Raw genomic sequence first — 21,251 nt, 5'->3', positions numbered from 1 at the left:
TAGTATTTTGCAGCTGTGACTTATTAAACTGATAGTTCGGTAATTTTCACATCTGTCAACACCTGCTTTCTTTGGGATTGGAATTATTATATTCTTCTTGAAGTCTGAGGGTATTTCGCCTGTCTCATACATCGTGCTCACCAGATGGTAGAGTTTTGTCATGACTGGCTCTCCCGAGGCTATCAGTAGTTCTAGTGGAATGTTGTCTACTCCCGGGGCCTTGTTTCGACTCAGGTCTTTCAGTGCTCTGTCAAACTCTTCACGCAGTATCTTATCTCCCATTTCGTCTTCATCTACATCTTCTTCCCTTTCCATAATATTGTCCTCAAGTACATCTCCCTTGTATAAACCCTCTATATACTCCTTCCACCTTTCTGCCTTCCCTTCTTTGCTTAGAACTGGGTTTCCATCTGAGCTCTTGATATTCATACAAGTGGTTCTCTTCTCTCCAAAGGTCTCTTTAATTTTCCTGTAGGCAGTATCTATCTTACCCCTAGTGAGACAAGCCTCTACATCCTTACATTTGTCCTCTTAGCCATCCCTGCTTAGCCATTTTGCACTTCCTGTCGATTTCATTTTTTAGACGTTTGTATTCCTTTTTGCCTGCTTCATTTACTGCATTTTTATATTTTCTCCTTTCATCAATTAAATTCAATATTTCTTCTGTTACCCAAGGATTTCTATTAGCCCTCGTCTTTTTACCTACTTGATCGTCTGCTGCCTTCACCACTTCATCCCTCAGAGCTACCCATTCTTCTTCTACTGTATTTCTTTCCCCCATTCCTGTCAATTGTTCCCTTATGCTCTCCCTGAAACTCTCTACAACCTCTGGTTCTTTCAGTTTATCCAGGTCCCATCTCCTTAAATTCCCACCTTTTTGCAGTTTCTTCAGTTTCAATCTGCAGTTCATAACCAATAGATTGTGGTCAGAATCCACATCTGCCCCAGGAAATGTCTTACAATTTAAAACCTGGTTCCTAAATCTCTGTCTTACCATTATATAATCTATCTGAAACCTGTCAGTATCTCCTGGCTTCTTCCATGTATACAGCCTCCTTTCATGATTCTTGAACCAAGTGTTAGCTATGATTAAGTTATGCTCTGTGCAAAATTCTACAAGGCGGCTTCCTCTTTCATTCCTTCCCCCCAATCCATATTCACCTACTATGTTTCCTTCCCTCCCTTTTCCTACTGACGAATTCCAGTCACCCATGACTATTAAATTTTCGTCTCCCTTCACTACCTGAATAATTTCTTTTATCTCGTCATACATTTCATCTATTTCTTCATCATCTGCAGAGCTAGTTGGCATATAAACTTGTACTACTGTAGTAGGCATGGGCTTTGTGTCTATCTTGGCCACAATAATGCGTTCACTATGCTGTTTGTAGTAGCTAACCCGCACTCCTATTTTTTTATTCATTATTAAACCTACTCCTGCATTACCCCTATTTGATTTTGTATTTATAACCCTGTAATCACCTGACCAAAAGTCTTGTTCCTCCTGCCACCGAACTTCACTAATTCCCACTATATCTAACTTTAACCTATCCATTTCCCTTTTCAAATTTTCTAACCTACCTGCCCGATTAAGTGATCTGACATTCCACGCTCCGATCCGTAGAACGCCAGTTTTCTTTCTCCTGATAACGACGTCCTCTTGAGTAGTCCCCGCCCGGAGATCCGAATGGGGGACTATTTTACCTCCGGAATATTTTACCCAAGAGGACGCCATCATCATTTAATCATACAGTAGAGCTGCATGTCCTCGGGAAAAATTACGGCTGTAGTTTCCCCTTGCTTTCAGCCGTTCGCAGTACCAGCACAGCAAGGCCGTTTTGGTTAATGTTACAAGGCCAGATCAGTCAATCATCCAGACTGTTGCCCCTGCAACTACTGAAAAGGCTGCTGCCCCTCTTCAGGAACCACATGTTTGTCTGGCCTCTCAACAGATACCCCTCCGTTGTGGTTGCACCTACGGTACGGCCATCTGTATCGCTGAGGCACGCAAGCCTCCCCACCAACGGCAAGGTCCATGGTTCATGGTCCATACTAGCTCCTCCCAAAATATGGAATCAAAGGGATTGCAATTGGAGAGATGTGTTTTAAAATATCGAAGATGAACATGTGCTCACAGAACTTTAGGAATTTAGATCCCATGTTTACTGGACTACCATTCTCATTGTTATATGAGGAATTCATTGCTGAGCATGTGTCAGGGTGAATGCTAGCTATGCGCAGCACTGCCTATAGTGTTTGCTTCTAGATAACAGACAAGCGAGAATGAAAGGACAGGATATCTCAACAAGTATTGTTTTCCACATGTTGTTGTTGTTGTTGTTGTTGTCTTCAGTCCTGAGACTGGTTTGATGCAGCTCTCCATGCTACTCTATCCTGTGCAAGCTTCTTCATCTCCCAGTACCTACTGCAACCTACATCCTTCTTAATCTGCTTAGTGTATTCATCTCTTGGTCTCCCTCTACGATTTTTACCCTCCACGCTGCCCTCCAATACTAAATTGGTGATCCCTAGATGCCTCAGGACATGTCCTACCAACCGATCCCTTCTTCTAGTCAGGCTGTGCCACAAACTTCTCTTCTCCCCAATTCTATTCAATACCTCCTCATTAGTTATGTGATATACCCATCTAATCTTCAGCCTTCCTCTGCAGCACCACACTTCGAAAGCCTCTATTCTCTTCTTGTCTAAACTATTTACCGTCCATGTTCCACTTCCATACATGGCTACACTCCATACAAATACTTTCAGAAACGACTTCCTGACACTTAAATCTATTCTCCATGTTAACAAATTTCTCTTCTTCAGAAACACTTTCCTTGCCATTGCCAATCTGCATTTTATATCCTCTCTACTTCGGACATCATCAGTTATTTTGCTCCCCAAATAGCAAAACTCCTTTACTACTTTAAGTGTCTCATTTCCTAATCTAATTCCCTCAGCATCACCTGACTTAATTCGACTACATTCCATTATCCTCGTTTTGCTTTTCTTGGTGTTCATCTTATATCCTCCTTTCAAGACACTGTCCATTCCGTTCAACTGCTCTTCCAAGTCCTTTGCTGTCTCTGACAGAATTACAATGTTATCAGCGAACCTCAAAGTTTTTATTTCTTCTCCATGGATTTTAATACCTACTCTGAACTTTTCTTTTGTTTCCTTTACTGCTTGCTCAATATACAGATTGAATAGCATCGGCGAGAGGCTACAACCCTGTCTCACTCCCTTCCCAACCACTGCTTCCCTTTCATACCCCTCGACTCTTATAACTGCCATCTGCTTTCTGTAAATAGCCTTTCGCTCTCTGTATTTTACCCCTGCCACCTTCAGAATTTGAAAGAGAGTATTCCAGTCAACATTGTCTAAAGCTTTCTCTAAGTCTACAAATGCTAGAAACGTAGATTTGCCTTTCCTTAATCTTTCTTCTAAGATAAGTCGTAGGGGCAGTACTGCCTCACGTGTTCCAACATTTCTATGGAATCCAAACTGATCTTCCCCGAGGTCGGCTTCTACCAGTTTTTCCATTCGCCTCTAAAGAATTCGCATTAGTATTTTGCAGCTGTGACTTATTAAACTGATAGTTCGGTAATTTTCACATCTGTCAACACCTGCTTTCTTTGGGATTGGAATTATTATATTCTTCTTGAAGTCTGAGGGTATTTCCCCTGTCTCATACATCTTGCTCACCAGATGGTAGAGTTTTGTCATGACTGGCTCTCCCAAGGCCATCAGTAGTTCTAATGGAATGTTGTCTACTCCCGGGGCCTGTTTCGACTCAGGTCTTTCAGTGCTCTGTCAAACTCTTCACGCAGTATCATATTTCCCATTTCATCTTCATCTACATCCTCTTCCATTTCCATAATATTGTCCTCAAGAACATTGCCCCTGTATAGACCCTCTATATACTCCTTCCACCTTTCTGCTTTCCACATGTTTCACAGGATTTTTTCTTTTAGTTTTGACCAATATTAACTCCTGAATAAATATGAAACACTACTTAAAAAAAGAAAAAGAAAAAAAAATAGAAAAAAATGTCCTGTATTATCAGATCTTGATAAGGTATCAAACTGGTGCAAACACTGGTAACTTGCTTAAAATAATAGCAATGTAAAATTGTGCGCGCCACAAAACAAAAACAGTATGGTATTCTATAACAACAATACCATAAATAACAATGAAAATACGTTAACTCAAGCGAATACTTGGTAGCAACAATCTGTGGAGGTATAAAATGGAACTGTTACAGTCATAGGTAACGCAGGTGTCAGACTTTGGTTCACTGGTAGCATACTGGGAAAATGCAGTCAGTCTCTAAAGGAGAACTGCTACAAAACACTAGTGCAACAGATCTTAGAATTTAGACTCATACCAAATAGGATATACACGAGATATTTGATGTATATGAAGAAGGGCAGCACAAATAGTCATAGGTTTATGTGACCCCACAGACACAGAAAAATTAAACTTGCAACTTTCAACGGTAGGCCCAACCTATCCTGGGACAGCTCACTTACAGTGTTTCAAGAACTATTATCAATTGAAGAATCTTCAAATATCCAACAGCCTACTATGCACAAGGGTGGTTTGATAATACTTGTAAATTTCCGTGAAAGGATGAAACACTTTGGTTGTGCCTTTACAGTTAGGAAGCTTGATTATTTCAAAGATCATATAGAGAATTTCAGCAATGTACATCACAGAGTACATTGTTGACAGCCATCTGAATTGTTCAGTGTGTTAACTGTGATAGAAAATGGAGATAATAGAGTTTCGCACTGTCATTAAATATTTTCATTTGTAGTGTTGGACTGCTGCAAAAATCAAAACAGAACTGGATGAAGTTCAGGCAGACTCTGCACCATCACTGGAATCCATTTTTTACTCCTGAATAAATGAATTTAAACATGACCAGACAAGCACTGAAGACGAAGTGCACTCCAACCTTCCTACTGAGGTCACCACAAAGGAAACCATTTGCGAACTCTATGATATGGTAATGCATGACTACTGAATAGATATTCTTGAGACTGGCAAGACTGTAGGCATCTCAAATGAGTGAATGCATAACATCCTACATGGGGAATTGGCTACGAAGGTGATGTGTGCAAGGTTGGTGCTACAATTGCCCTCAGTCCAGCAAAAGCACATTCGGCACAACATTTCGACACAATGTCTGGCAATGTTTAATCTTGATCCGCAAGACATTTTGGTCCAATTTGTGACCACTGATGAAGCCTGGATCCATCATTAAACACCAGAGTCAAAATGGAAGTCAAGACAGTGGGCAAAGATCGGTGAAAATGCATGAAAAAAGGCAAAGACTATTTTGTCAGCTGCTAAGGTAATGGCTACTGTTTTTTGGCATTACCAAGCAATAATCCTCGTAGATTACACGGAAAAAGGCAGAACCATAAGTGGACCTTGTTATACTTCACAGCTGGATCATTTGTAACACTGCATTCGCTGAAGAAAGACCGAGGTCAGTACACAAAAAGTGCTCAGTCGCCAGGATAGGAGATCAACCTACACATCAGCAATAGCAATTGCAAAAGTGCATGAACTGGGCTTTGAATTAGTTCCTCATCCACCCTATTCACCTCACTCAGCCCCAAGTGAGTTCTTTCTGTTCCCCAACTTAAAACAGGTTTGCTGGGAAGAAGGAAATGATAGCTGCAATCAACGAGTGTTTTGCAGGGTTTGACAGGATCTAATTTTGTTTTTCCAAAGGGATGCAAATGATGATTAATTGAAACCCTCAGCTGCCGACAGGTGTTGTTGATATACCTCGATGGGGACAGCTGAAAATGTGTGCCCCGACCGGGACTCGAACCCGGGATCTCCCGCTTACATGGCAGACGCTCTATCCATCTGGGCCACCGAGGACACAGATGAATAGCGCGACTGCAGGGACTTATCCCTCGCACGCTTTCCGTGAGACCCACATTCCCAACTGTCCACAATTCTACATATGTAATATACCTAATAGATACACTGGAGGATCGCTGGACCCAGTGTATACCTGTCAAAGGGGACTATGGCGAGAAGTAAAGTGAGTTATTTACGAAACAAACATTTTTCCATGCTTTTTTTACCAGACTTACCAAATCACCCTCGTGCATCACCCGTACCGATTGCAAAGATGTAATCAAACTAATTACAACATGTGCAGACGCATTTATGTGCAAACACACTTCATCTGCAAATGGGAAGAAGTCCTAACATTTGCTGCAGGTGACGTGTGCCTTCCGCTGCGCAGTTGAACATGATCTGCGGAGTATAAATGTAGATGTAACCTAAAACAACTATTATGTCATACTTCAAGCAGTCAGTGTGGGGTTCCCACAAACAAAGAGTTTCATTTTATTACATTGTTTATGGTGATAAGTCTCCATGGTGGTCTTGCGAGCCAACTTGTGGACTCTGGCCCTGGAGGTCTTAGGTTCAATCTCTCAAAGGGGAGCAGACTACTACTAATTGCAGTCCCTCCAGGACGGCCTCAGGTCCACTCTAAGTGCTACCAAACGAATACCAGTGACCTTTCTCAGGGGTATAAGCTGACCAGGGCAGTGGGCTTGCCACCCTCCCCTCCTAGTGCCCCAGCATAGAAAGGCTGCACTCCACAGGCCAATAGCCCCGTCACAGGCTAGTGCCACATACTTTTTTTTTTATGCGGGGCTTGTAAAATATTTGAACCTTCAGACAGTTCCCACAGTTCACAACAGGAACACACACACTGTATCAGCCGTAGGGATTGCCTACTTGCAAATCGCTAATTTCACCTCAAATTGTACAGGTCGAGAGAGAATGTGTCACACCAAAATTTCAAAATATGCGAAAAAATATATGTTGAGGTTCCATATGACAGCTATCAAAAAATAAAATATTTCAATTTTCTGTCGACTGGTTAAAATGTTACAGACTTACCTAATGGATGGTATCTGTGACAATTTCCTATTGAAAGGGAAAATAAAGAAACTGTAATTAAAAAAGTAAAATTTAAAGAGATCTAATTATTTTTTAAATTAAAACCTCGTTCACAATATTATCACACACACACACACACACACACACACACACACACACACACACACACACACACACACACACACACACACAACTTCTGAGCTGTCTTTTCATCTCCAAACTTTTTGCAAAATTCTGTTTTGCAAAAATGAACAATCATAGGATGTTAATTGTCTTGAGAAATTATTATACTGTGGAAACTCACCTAACTGTCAGAAATAACACTAATCCCTTAACTTACACGAGGATCATTCAATAAGTAATGCAATACTTTTTTTCTAAGAGCACGATGGCTATGTTTGAGACTCTGATACACCACATTATTCCTAAGTCCCTCGGCTACAAAATCTTATTTTTTAACGTAATCTATGTTCAATGCAACGGTCTTACACCCCCTACTGCGAGGGCCCGTATGCTCACACGGTACCACACCACTGGTCAATGCTGAAGCCAACGTCTTGCTGTGTCTGTACCTCCCAACCACCCACATACTGCTTCCACACAGATGGCCCACCATCACTGCTCTTTACGGTCTTCCGTTAGGCAGCACGGAGCCCAGCAGCCACACACCTTTTGAGTACCCCCCACTAGTGGACAACTGTGTCAGCACTACCGACAGATATGTCCAGTCTAGCAGTGAGGTTATCTACTGTGATCCATCTATCGCCTCAAATGGGAGTGTCTGCACTTCCCAACAATGCGAGAAGCGTTCAGTGAATTCGAAAGTAAAATTCTATGTACCGACTTGACAGATAATCCTAGGAAGTTCTGGTCTTACGTTAAATCAGTAAGTGGCTCGAAACAGCATATCCAGACACTCCGGGATGATGATGGCATTGAAACAGAGGATGACACGCGTAAAGCTGAAATACTAAACACCTTTTTCCAAAGCTGTTTCACAGAGGAAGACCGCACTGCAGTTCCTTCTCTAAATCCTCGCACAAACGAAAAAATGGCTGACATCGAAATAAGTGTCCAAGGAATAGAAAAGCAACTGGAATCACTCAACAGAGGAAAGTCCACTGGACCTGACGGGATACCAATTCGATTCTACACAGAGTACGCGAAAGAACTTGCCCCCCTTATAACAGCCGTGTACCGCAAGTCTCTAGAGGAACGGAGGGTTCCAAATGATTGAAAAAGAGCACAGGTAGTCCCAGTCTTCAAGAAGGGTCGTCGAGCAGATGCGCAAAACTATAGACCTATATCTCTGACGTCGATCTGTTGTAGAATTTTAGAACACGTTTTTTGCTCGAGTATCATGTCGTTTTTGGAAACCCAGAATCTACTATGTAGGAATCAACATGGATTCCGGAAACAGCGATCGTGTGAGACCCAACTCGCGTTATTTGTTCATGAGACCCAGAAAATATTAGATACAGGTTCCCAGGTAGATCCTACTTTTCTTGACTTCCGGAAGGCGTTCGATACAGTTCCGCACTGTCGCCTGATAAACAAAGTAAGAGCCTACGGAATATCAGACCAGCTTTGTGGCTGGATTGAAGAGTTTTTAGCAAACAGAACACAGCATGTTGTTATCAATGGAGAGACGTCTACAGACGTTAAAGTAACCTCTGGCGTGCCACAGGGGAGTGTTATGGGACCATTGCTTTTCACAATATATATAAATGACCTAGTAGATAGTGTCGGAAGTTCCATGCGGCTTTTCGCGGATGATGCTGTAGTATACAGAGAAGTTGCAGCATTAGAAAATTGTAGCGAAATGCAGGAAGATCTGCAGCGGATAAGCACTTGGTGCAGGGAGTGGCAACTGTCCCTTAACATAGACAAACACTGGTAGCAGTTACTTCTGTAAAATATCTGGGAGTATGCGTGCGGAACGATTTGAAGTGGAATGATCATATAAAATTAATTGTTGGTAAGGCGGGTACCAGGTTGAGATCCATTGGGAGAGTGCTTAGAAAATTTAGTCCATCAACAAAGGAGGTGGCTTACAAAACACTCGTTCGACCTATACTTGAGTATTGCTCATCAGTGTGGGATCCGTACCAGGTCGGGTTGACGGAGGAGATAGAGAAGATCCAAAGAAGAGCGGCACGTTTCGTCACAGGGTTATTTGGTAACCGTGATAGCGTTACGGAGATGTTTAATAAACTCAAGTGGCAGACTCTGCAAGAGAGGCGCTCTGCATCGCGGTGTAGCTTGCTCGCCAGGTTTCGAGAGGGTGCGTTTCTGGATGAGGTATCGAGTATATTGCTTCCCCCTACTTATACCTCCCAAGGAGATCACGAATGTAAAATTAGAGAGATTAGAGCGCGCACAGAGGCTTTCAGACAGTCGTTCTTCCCGCGAACCATACGCGACTGGAACAGGAAAGGGAGGTAATGAAAGTGGCACGTAAAGTGCCCTCCGCCACACACCGTTGGGTGGCTTGCGGAGTATGAATGTAGATGTAGATGTAGGAGTCACAGCGTGTGCTGCTGGCCAGTGCACAGGAGATCAGATACATTTGTGTACCGTATTTACTCGAATCTAAGCCGCGCTCAAATCTAAGCCGCACCTGAAAAATTAGACTCTCAATTCAAGGGGAGAGAATAGTTTTAGGCCGCATCTCCAAATTGAAACAAAGTTGGTCCATTGTAATATGAGACACAATTTACGTCGAATGAATGACGATACAGCTATAGTACCTTGGTTCGAGTCGTAAGCTTAGCAGTTAAGCTTTACCAGGTAGCCATTGCTATGCGTCAGGCACTCCATCCGTGTTTATTCGGGTACCCTGCCTTTTTCACATGCTTGGTCTGGTTTGAATTGATTGCTTATTTTTCTTCAATTTGATAAGTGCCGTTGTCTTTGTTATAGGGGTTTACATCACTCTAAGCTGAAAATGCATTACTGTATTGTGCCATGCATCGTTTGTCGCTTTCTGATAAAGAGTGTTTACGCCGGCCTGTCGCCGCTCGCAGCATGGCTTGCTTTTGTGCATGGTACCGCCGCTTACAATAAATAAATAAAAAAATAAAAAAGAGGAATCAATAGCGAAAGAATGGCAAGAGACTACTATTTGTTGTTACTTACACTTCTGCTTTGTTTGATAATGATCAACAAGAACCAAATAATAGACTGCGTATGACAGATGTTCTGAACGAGAGTTTAGCGAAAATTTTTCTCCATTTGAAAATCTTTGCAGACGCCTCTTTAGTACATTACATTCTGCACAAAAATTAGAGTCATCTTAGATTTAAAAATCTAGTCAACTGCCGTGCTTCATTTCTGACTGTACCAGTATTAGGCATAAGAGTAATACGAATAAAAACATGACATTATATGTATATTCTTCCGCGTTTGCTGTTGTCTCACTCTAGTTTCGTAGTTTATTAGGCAGACAGGATTTAAATGAGATAGCAGCAAACATGAAAGAACACATGGCAAAATGTTTATATTCATATTATTCCTATGGTGAAGAGAATAATGCATGTGATTCACAATTCATTCCTATTAGGAACCATCTCTTCTCACAGGTAGGAAAGAATTCAGAACATAGAGTTGGTCATATTAACAAACATCCCAAACAGTCTTGCCAGTCCGATTTTCGTAGTACATTGAAGTTCTGCTACATTCAAAGATGAACAATACGGAATTTGTATTTACTTCATTGGACAATGTATGAAAATGCAGTGGTCGAAACTTGGGGCGGAGAAGAAAGCTCATCTTCCACCTTTTTTTCTTTAAATTTATTTACTGATGCAGAGGTTTTGGCGTCAGTATTTATCTTTGTGCCTGCAAAGTATGCCTGTGTAGCGCTACATAAACTCGACGGCAGAAGTTAATTGTGGCGGCACTTACCAACATTTTTCAGAACTTCCACTTACTTTGCACACGATTCTAAGCCGCAGGTGGTCTTTTGGATTACAAAAACCGGAAAAAAAAGTGCGGCTTAGATTTGAGTAAATATGGTAAACTTGCAATGATGACAGGCACCTTATCCAATGACTCATTAAGCTTTTGTTCTCAGCCAGGTCTCTCAACATTCTGCAAGCACCAACGAATATCTACAATTCTCTGGTTTTCTGCGAAAAGAAACTCAATGACATCTCACTGCTTGGAACACACCTCCATTACAGACAAAAGGCTACATATAGTGCCACCACCTACCGAATTTCATGAAACTATAGGGCCTGTAATTGGAATATACCACTACGTCCCACAATAAGTTCCATATTTTTTCAAGCAAAACTGGCTGAGAAAAAGTGTGTTCCATTACTTATTTGAGCACCCCTCAAATTTTTTCATAAGAATGAGAGAAATTTTTGGATTCTTTATGATTTATAAATCTTTTCTGAATATTCAAAAAATTGCATGGGATATTATTTGATCATACTCCTAATAGGTACAATCAGAATGGCAATATTTCTTCTGTGCAAAATGCAACAAACTTTTAAGTTAGACCTATATGTAAAAAAAAAAAAAAAAAAAAAAAAAAAAAAAAGGACACTATTAAAAGGTTTGCTGCCAGCAAGTGAAAGTAATACAAAATTGATATTTCTGAGTGAAAATAACTATGTTTTACAGTGCTACAAGTGTGTGGGAAAACAACTGTTGGTTTTCTTCAAGCTTTCTATAACAAACAAAATGCATGTTAGTTTTATGTGTCTTTCTGTTTGCTATATATTTCACAAATTTTTACTCTCTCCTGAGTTTACTTCTTTTTGGCATTCCATGAACTGTAATTGTCTACTGTGGTTCGAACTTTGAAATACTAGGTGGAGAGTCTCTACACTTAATTAGACCGTCAGTTTATTGTCCATTTTCTTACTCTGGGTGAATAATTCAACTACCATACAGTAAGTCTGCTGAAAGGGACTCACACTAACAGTCAACACTGCACTGCATTTGTTTTTTCATCTGCACCTATTTGAACTTGTGTAGCCAGGCCTGATTTGCATGTGGACAAGGATGACCAACAACAACGGCACTTTGGAAATAGGAACACCCATTGATCAGCATTTTCTTAAGAAGAACAGGGACTTCTTAGACATATTATAGGTTGCAGTAATTATGCAAGACCTGCAACAAATGCAAAAACTAACAATGTTCTTGGAGAAAATCCCTGACCACTTGCAGCAACCACAAGAGGGAACATGGAAAATTAACATAGGTCTGCGACAACACCACGGATACGGATATTACCTGCCATTCAAATTACAAGTTTTTGTGACTTTTTATACAGTTTGTAACTCTGGCAAACAACAAATTTAATCAAGTATTTTTAGAACAATATTCTCAACAAACAAACAATATTAATTATAACCCTCCAACTGTAGGCAATTTTCCAATTTTTCCATACAAAATTGGGGTGCATTTTTATTTGGTAATTAGAATAGTGGTAAGGATAGAATTATAGCAATGTAACAAGAAAACCAAAAACTCATTTTAGAGTTGATTTTTAATTGACATGCAGGAAACGTGTCATTCAATGTTATAAAAGCAGAATAAACTTATTGATAAATTTTCTGAGTATTGTGTATCTTAAAGCAAGGTTCCACACACAAGCTGGGGAATGTGGTCACAAAGCTGCTGCCACATTTTAAGTACATGAGAGACTGGAAGAAGTGAGAAACAACACCTGCTGTTTCAAGCAGGAAAATGGTAACCTTCAATGTTCCAGTGCAACAGAAAAATATTTGATAAAATAGCAGCCTGTGTTCCAGAGCAACACAAAAATATTTGAAAGGAAAGTTACATCTTCCGACTTGTGAATATAGTAGAAATTACTTCTGATGCGATAATCGCGGACCCCGCAAAATTATCTGGAAAGAGCTTAACGCCCACATCAGTGTTGCCCGTGGCTGGAGAGTTAATTCGGGACGGGTACATATATTTCATTCATATGTGACAAATGTACCAGATGCCACCTGTTGGCAGTTGCAATGAACTGTATGCAAATAACGTGGATTCTGCCAAACCACTATTTCATCCTGTGATATAGCATGTCAATTTTGCTAGTACGTTGGATGAATTACTCTTGTAGCTGATTCAATCGGGTACCTTCTGGTACATTTCGTGTCTGGTGGTATAGTGTAAAACAATGCTGCATTTTTTAAAGTATTTGTTAGTAAGTTATTTTTCCTTTAGCTACTGATCTGAGGACAGTGCCCACTGAACTGATACCAGCAATTTAAAAACATTAAAGCAATCAAGATTGACAATAAAAATATATTAACACTCTTTCCAACCAGTAAGTATCTCCTGACCCACTGTTCTGGGCGAATTTTCTGAAATCTAACCCTTTTCCTAGACTTCTCCGAAAGCTTGCCTAATTATAAGATTATTTTATGAATATGTTCCGCTGCCGCTTGGCGAACAGATTTTTTACCTATTTAAATACAACAAAAATACACTGTTTTACAACAAATAACACAAATATTCGATCTGACTCAGACAATCCAAGCATAAGGTAGCTGGGGTTGTGTGAGCATTACCTGCTTCTCGAGCACCAGCATGAAGTGGTGTCCGAAGCAAGACTGCATCATGACCCAGTCGACGGCCCCGGGCAGGCCGATATCTGTGGCGAGGAAGACGATGTCCTCACCCTGCAGCGTCGTGATCGACTTGTGTGACGTCACCAGGTGTGGCATCACCGCGTCCAGTGCACCCTGCCACTTGCACGAGGCACCCGGGCAGGGACAGCCGTACGGCCGGAACTCGCACCCCTCCTCGTGGTCGCCCTTCTCCGAGTGCAGCAACGCCGCCTGGCATCCTGTCGTCTGATAGCGGCACGGAAATGTCACTGTCGATGCCACCTGCGGGCACGGGCACTCCGTTTCAACTGCCGACACACGACAGCACTTGAAGTCAAAGTACAAGTAAAATGTCACCCCAGCCACTACGGAATGCTTTCCACTACAGATAATGTTCGTCGAACATCTTCGAGTGGCAGGCAATTGAGACTTTGCCGAGTGTTTGGTAGATGAGAAAACGTGCTACTGAAACTATTTTCCTGTGTACAAAAGCACTCGGCAACATTCTAGACACCTGTCACCTGAAGACATTCCACGAACACAACAAACAGTAAAAATTATAGCTTAACAACTGAAGATATGGTGTTTTACGTATACCTCAAAATAGTAACATTTGTGGCAGCACAGCACAAAACTTGCTTAAAATTGTCTAATATGTGCCATGCAAACTTATTCAGCTCGTTTGGAAAACTGATGCATTACCAGACACCAGTCATTTGTCCAACATATGAGAAACGAAGAAAGATGGACCACTGTAGCTACCAAGGCAGCTCTTTCTATAATTAGTTTAGAACAGCTAAAAGCATTTGCAGAAAATATCACTGGAGAATATCCGATTGGACTCTGTCCACACCATTCAGCTACTAACAATGCTTTTGCTCTTATGCAAATTCTTGAGAAATATCGAGAAAGTGACAGTCCAGTTAATGTTCACAACTTTTCGAAGAACTTATGACAGTGTTTATCAAGATAGCTTCTATAAAACCTTGAAGGATTTGCAAATCCCAAATAAACTCTCTGTAATATTTAGAGTATGCAGTAGTGAATCGAGCACTATTACGGACTGAAGTAGCATACTTCCAATCTTTCTCCACAAGAACTAGACTAAGACAGAGAAGTGCATCATCAGGTGTACTGTTTACTCTCACTACAGAGGAAGTCCAAACAGAGAAAATTTGGAGAGTGTAATGGGCTACAAACAAAAACTGGCAGGATTCAGATATTTGCTTCACGCAGACGATACAGACTTAGAAAGCGAGGGAGATCTTTGTGAGATGCACAAAAGGGTCACAACAGTAGCAAGTAATGCAGGACTTCCTGTCAATAAACAGAACAAACGCAAGTAGACAAAACTACATACGCACAACAGCACTTCACAGTTTATGATGACATGTTCAGGCTGCCGATCAGTTGTTCAAGTATCTGGGAAGATGGTACAGTTGTTATATTCAAATACCCTTTGGTGTAAATGAAAGAATTCCTATGGCTCCTTACGTCTATATTCCTTCACAGATAAAGTCTAAAGCCACAACACATTTGACAAATATGAAATCTACAATGCCACTACACACCCCACTGTCCTCTATGGTGCAAAAAAGTTGGGCACTAAATAACATGGTGATGCAGAAGCTTTTAACATTTGAAAGAAATGTGACAAAGAGAACCTAGTGCCCAGTAACTGAAATACACTCCAAGACTAAAAAATGATGCACCACAGAGAAATTACCTGAATTGGATGGAATTCGGTACAAGTGATGTAAACGTACAGACAAACAAATGATTACAAGTTCAGGAAAAGTGAGTGATTTATTCAAGAGAAAGAGCTTCACAAATCAAGCCCAAATTCTGTCCAACTTGTGCATTAGATCATCAAAATCCCGACCTCGTTGGAGGGCCCTGTCATAATGGTTCAAACGTTCCCAATTGGGGAAAGATCTGGCAACCCTGCTAGGCAGGGTAGGGTTTGACAAGTACAAAGACTAGAAGCAGAATCTTTCGTTGTGTGTGATCAGGCATTATCTTGCTTAAATGTAAGCCCAGAATAGTTTGGCGTGAAGGGGAATAAAAACAGGGCGTAGAATACTGTTGATGTATTGCTATGCTGTAAGAGTGCTGCGGATGACAAACAAATGGGCCCTTCTATGAAATGAAATGGCAGCCCGGACTATCAGTCTTGGTTGTTGGATAGTAAAGTTGGTGACAGGCAGGCTGGTATATCCAGACAGGTTTTAACTGGTCATCAGGGCTCAATTCAAAGTGGGACTCATTACTGAAGACAATTCTGCTCCAGTCAATGGTATTACAGACCTAAGACGTGTCTTGAGATTCCCCGGACAGTGGAGGGATACCAACCAGACTGTAGTAAGCCATACGGCCTGACAACAGGATGTGATGGTCTGGGGTACCATTTCTTTCCACTGCAGCACCTCTTTGCTTTTCATCCGTGACCCCATCACAACAATGCGGTGCATCAAAGATATTCTATGCCCTATTTTGTTGCCCTGCACTGAAAGCGATACTCAGCTTATATTTCTGCAAGATAACGCCCATCTGCACACATTGGGAGTTTCTAATGTGTTTCTTCATGCTTGCCAAACCCTACCTTTGCCAGCAAGGTTGCCAGATCTCTCCCAATTGAGAATGTCTGGAGCATTATGGCGCCCTCCAACCACCTCGGGATTTTGACTAATGCACCAAGTGGTCAAAATTTGGTAAGATGTCCTTCAGGAATACATCTAACAACTATGAGTCAATACCAAGTCAAATAACTGCTTGCATAAGGACTAGACGTGTAACATTCCATTATTGATTTGCTCATTTTGTAAAGGTCTTTCCCTTGAATGAATCATCCAATTTTTCTGACACTGTAATCATTTGTTTGTACATTTACATCACCTCTACTGACTACTGTTCCATTAGGATCATTCCTTAATGTTGAGTCTCTTTTTGTCAAAGTGTACTTTGACAACAAGGAAGAAAAGTAAAATTTATACGATCACGAACCAAGCCAATGTTTTATAATACCGAGAGATCATACAAGTCTAATGGGCAAATCACGTCACCTGTATGCCAGAGGCCCAATTTACTAAACAAGCTTTCATTCTTGACACTACAACAAAAATAATACTGGGAAGGCCAAGAAATAGAATGGAAAGATGACAAAGAAAGGCGCAGAGGCTTTGAATACAGTCAATCGGGAGGAAACAGTAAAGGACAGAGTGCAGTGGACAGAGACTATTGACACAGCACATGTTCTATAGGGACAGTGAGCACTGAATAAGTAGGTAAATAAGTAAGTGATTTACAAGCTGACAGAACGCCACCTTCAAGCCAGGTGACAAAGGACAGTCAGGCTTCTGTGACTATTGTAAGATATTTACATTATGGTTCACTTGCACAATCAAGAACCTCCACGTAACTGTGAGCCGTGTGCTAAAGCAGTGTTTTGTGTCTGTCTTCTCCTACCCAGACAGCGTCACGTGCTACTCAAGTCATACACACAAGACATATCTGCCTTATTGACACAAATCTATATGACGGAGGTTTAACCCTTCAAAAATTTGTTGTTATTGTTGTGCTCTTCAGTCCTCAGACTGGTTTGACGCAGCTCTCCATGCTACCCTATCCCGTACAAGCTGCTTCATCTCCCAGTACTTACTGCAACCTGCATCCTTCTGAATCTGCTTAGTGTATTCATATCTTGGTCTCTCTCTACGATTTTTACTGCAAAAAGGTGGGAATTTAAGGAGATGGGACCTGGACAAACTGACTAAACCAGAGGTTGTACAGAGCTTCAAAGAGAGCATAAGGGAACAATTGACAGGAATGGGGGAAAGAAGTACAGTAGAAGAAGAATGGGTAGCTTTCAGGAATGAAATAGTCAAGGCAGCAGAGGATCAAGTAGGTAAAAAGATGAGGGCTAGTAGAAATCCTTGGGTAACAGTATCGTATCTCCCATTTCATCTTCATCTACATCCTCTTGTAGTAAAGGCAGCAGACGATCAAGTAGGTAAAAAGACGAGGGCTAGTACAAATCCTTGTGTAACAGAAGAAATATTGAATTTAATTGATGAAAGGAGAAAATATAAAAATGCAGTAAATGAAGCAGGCAAAAAGGAATATAAACGTCTCAAAAATTAGATCGACAGAAAGTGCAAAATGGCTAAGCAGGGATGGCTAGAGGACAAATGTAAGGATCTCACTAGGGGTAAGATAGATACTGCCTACAGGAAAATTAAAGAGACCTTTGGGGAAAAGAGAATTACTTGTATGAATATCAAGAGCTCAGATGGAAACCCAGTTCAAAGCAAAGAAGGGAAAGCACAAAGGTGGAAGGAGTATATAGAGAGTCTATACAAGGGCGATGTACCGTACTTGAGGACAACATTATGGAAGTGGAAGAGGATGTAGATGAAGATGAAATGGGAGATACGATACTGTTACCCAAGGATTTCTACTAGCCCTCATCTTTTTACCTACTTGATCCTCTGCTGCCTTGACTATTTCATTCCTCAAAGCTACCCATTCTTCTTCTACTGTATTTCTTTCCCCCATTCATGTCAATTGTTCCCTTATGCTCTCTTTGAAGCTATGTACAACCTCTGGTTTAGTCAATCTATCCAGGTCCCATCTCCTTAAATTCCCACCTTTTTGCAGTTTCTTTAATTTTAATCTACAGTTCATACCCAATAGATTGTGGTCACAGTCCACACCTGTCCCTGGAAATGTCTTACAATTTAAAACCTGGTTCCTAAACCTCTGTCTTGCCATTATATAATCTATTGATACCTTCTAGTATCTCCGGGATTCTTCCATGTATACAACCTTCTTTTATGATTCTTGAACCATGTGTTACCTATGATTAAGTTATGCTCTGTGCAAAATTCTATCAGACAGCTTCCTCTTTCATTTCTTAGCCCCAATCCATATTCACCAACTATGTTTCCTTCCCTCCCTTTTCCTACTCTCGAATTCCAGCCACCCATGAATATTAAATTTTTGTCTTCCTTCACTACCTGAATAATTTCTTTTATCTCATCATACATTTCATCAATTTCTTCATCATCTGCAGAGCTAGCTGGCATATAAACTTGTACTACTATAGTAGGCGTGGGCTTCACGTCAATCTTGGCCACAATAATGCGTTCACCTATGCTGTTTGTAGTAGCTTACCCGCAGTCCTATTTTTTATTCATTATTAAACCTACTCCTGCATTACCCCTATTTGAGTTTGTATTTATAACACTGTGTTCACCTGACCAAAAGTCTTGTTCCTCCTGCCACCGAACTTCACTAATTCCCACTTTATCTAACTTTAACCTATCTATTTCCCTTTTTAAATTTTCTAACCTACCTGCCCAATTAAGGAATCTGACATTCCACACTCCGATCCGTAGAATGCCAGTTTTCTTTCTCCTGATAACAACGTCCTCTTGGGTAGTCCCCGCCCGGAGATCCAAATGAGGGGCTATTTTACCTCCTGAATATTTTACCCAAGAGGATGCCACCATCATTTAACCATACAGTAAAGGTGCATGCCCTCGGGAAAAATTACGGCTGTAGTTTCTACTTGCTTTCAGGCGTTCGCAGTACCAGCACAGCAAGGCCGTTTTGGTTAGTGTTACAAGGCCAGATCAGTCAATCATCCAGACCGTTGCCCCTGCAACTACTGAAAAGGCTGCTGCCCCTCTTCAGGAACCACACGTTTGTCTGGCCTCTCAACAAATACCCCTCCATTGTGGTTGCACCTACGGTACGGCCATCTTTATCGCTGAGGCACGCAAGCCTCCCCGACAACAGCAAGGTCCATGGTTTATGGTTCAAAAAGTTTAGTGGAAATGAAAATAAATTGTGGTTGTAGTGCGATTAAAATTATTTGACAGCTGATATCTATCACTTGCTGCTACACTGTAGCCACAATCGCTGCCAGCTACCATGCACCACGATAACAGGTGCCACGCAAACAAAGTGAGCCATTTCACTTCAAAAATGCTGTTAATGTGTAACGTGGAGAAATGTTGGAAGCACCGGCTGTGAGGTATGATGGAAAAGGCAGATTTTTTGTAGGCAGCTCATTTAAATGACCAATGACTGAACTGCAGCAGACGACATGTTTCATAGTCCCAAATGTCATTAAATTTGAGTCCAAACTTAACCACAACCTCGTGATGTGCAATGTATCAGAGAAAGCTGTTTTCAACAATTTGTGGCAGAACGAAAGTCACGATCACTTTGTTAATGGCTAACTTCTATGAGCAAACTCAAAACAGAAAAAAAAATCTGCTTCAGCAGTAAACGAAAACTAATTTCTCACTGTACTTTGTTATTTAAAACTATCCTCACACTGGCTACATAGGTTGCCACGTTACCAAGCAATTAGCAGGCCTGGTTGGTACTTTGTTGCAGATTATAGGCGACACAAGTTGATTTGAAATGAAAACAGAATGATAGGAAGAAAAATTAAGAGTGAGTAAAAAGTTAATATTATGATTAAAATGATCCAGAATAGCACCAGAAATAAAAAAAAAATAACTTTAAGCCAATTAATGACCAAAACTAATACTAAAAGATGTCTTTTCATTAGATTTAGAAAAATAATAAATTTAAATGCATTTGATGGGATTCAAAGCTAAGACCTTCCACATGTCATGTTTACATGCTAATTGCTGCTCCATACAATCACTCTGCAGAAAGTTATTATACTGATGACACTGGTAACCCAGTTCCAATGATTAACGGCAGCCTTCAAAAACTCAGCTTCACCCAATGCTGTCCAAAACTTCTATAATGAAAGAAGTTTCTCTCTCTTTCTCTTAAGTGTGTGTGTGGTGAACTACATTATTTCAGAGTGGCAGGAGTGAATGCAAAATCAAGAATATAGACATTATGAATGTGCAAACTTGTTGAGCACATGCTGCATCAAGTTGCTACACTACATCGGGCAAAAGGGGATCCGACACTAAATTAGGGGGTATTTTGCAATTTGTCACTTCAGTGTACTACAGTATAATGAGAAACTGACTTTAACACACAAAATATGCTGTTTTGTCTGCTTGCACAGAAACAAAAGTGGCAGTAGTAATGCCTTTAATCAGCTTTAATATGTAAACTTAACACATTCAGTCAAGAAGTTCATTTTGTACAATGTGTGAGACATTTACAGATGGAAATCTACAAAACATTAAGTACTCTCATGATGTGTTTAATGTGTGTGTGTGTACTCTTCATAACTCATTATGTTTCTGAACCCACATTTTATTTGGTGACTCAATCTAACCAACAACGTTAATTGTGCCAAACATTCTGCATTTGCAACCAATTTCTAAATGTAGTCCACTTCCCCTACGCTTAAATGCTTTACATCCTTACAGACAACCTGTCCTCACTTCTTCACCAGCACTAGCACACACAGAACCAAAATAAATTATTTCTCTTCACTCGCTGTAAACACGACTTTTTGCAGAACCATGTATTTCGGAAAGTTGTTCTCTCCATCGAGGTGATACATTAAGAAATCTTTTGGTTGACGTGCACCTAAATGTACGGCCACGCCAAGCCTCTTTCCATGTGCGTAATCGCAGATGCACAGGAATAAATGGGCATGCACAAAAATTTGTGGAAAGAGCACATGTACATTCTTGTGTCCACACGTGGCCTCAGTTGAACTGAGTTTATTGTGATGAAGAGGCCACAGAAGAAGACATTGCAAAAATGACTGAAGATAAAGAA

General features: G+C 40.8%; 2 protein-coding genes across 2 annotated transcripts in view; both read right to left on the bottom strand.

Moving 5' to 3' along the window:
• Positions 1–21,251, bottom strand: part of LOC126232226 (nucleolar protein dao-5-like) — a 350,086-nt gene that overhangs the window by 317,984 nt on the left and 10,851 nt on the right. The gene's annotated exons all lie outside the window — the stretch shown is intronic.
• Positions 1–21,251, bottom strand: part of LOC126232227 (E3 ubiquitin-protein ligase SIAH1-like) — a 73,215-nt gene that overhangs the window by 41,312 nt on the left and 10,652 nt on the right. Inside the window, exon 2 of the mRNA XM_049942521.1 lies at positions 13,485–13,805. Within this exon, the coding sequence (XP_049798478.1) occupies positions 13,485–13,805 (321 nt within the window). The remainder of the gene's footprint in view (positions 1–13,484; positions 13,806–21,251) is intronic.

The sequence above is a fragment of the Schistocerca nitens genome, unplaced genomic scaffold (genome assembly GCF_023898315.1).
Source record: "Schistocerca nitens isolate TAMUIC-IGC-003100 unplaced genomic scaffold, iqSchNite1.1 HiC_scaffold_466, whole genome shotgun sequence".
NCBI classification, from domain to species: Eukaryota; Metazoa; Arthropoda; class Insecta; order Orthoptera; family Acrididae; genus Schistocerca; species Schistocerca nitens.
Note: the sequence above shows the minus strand (reverse complement) of the source record. Positions and strands in the feature narration are given on the sequence as shown.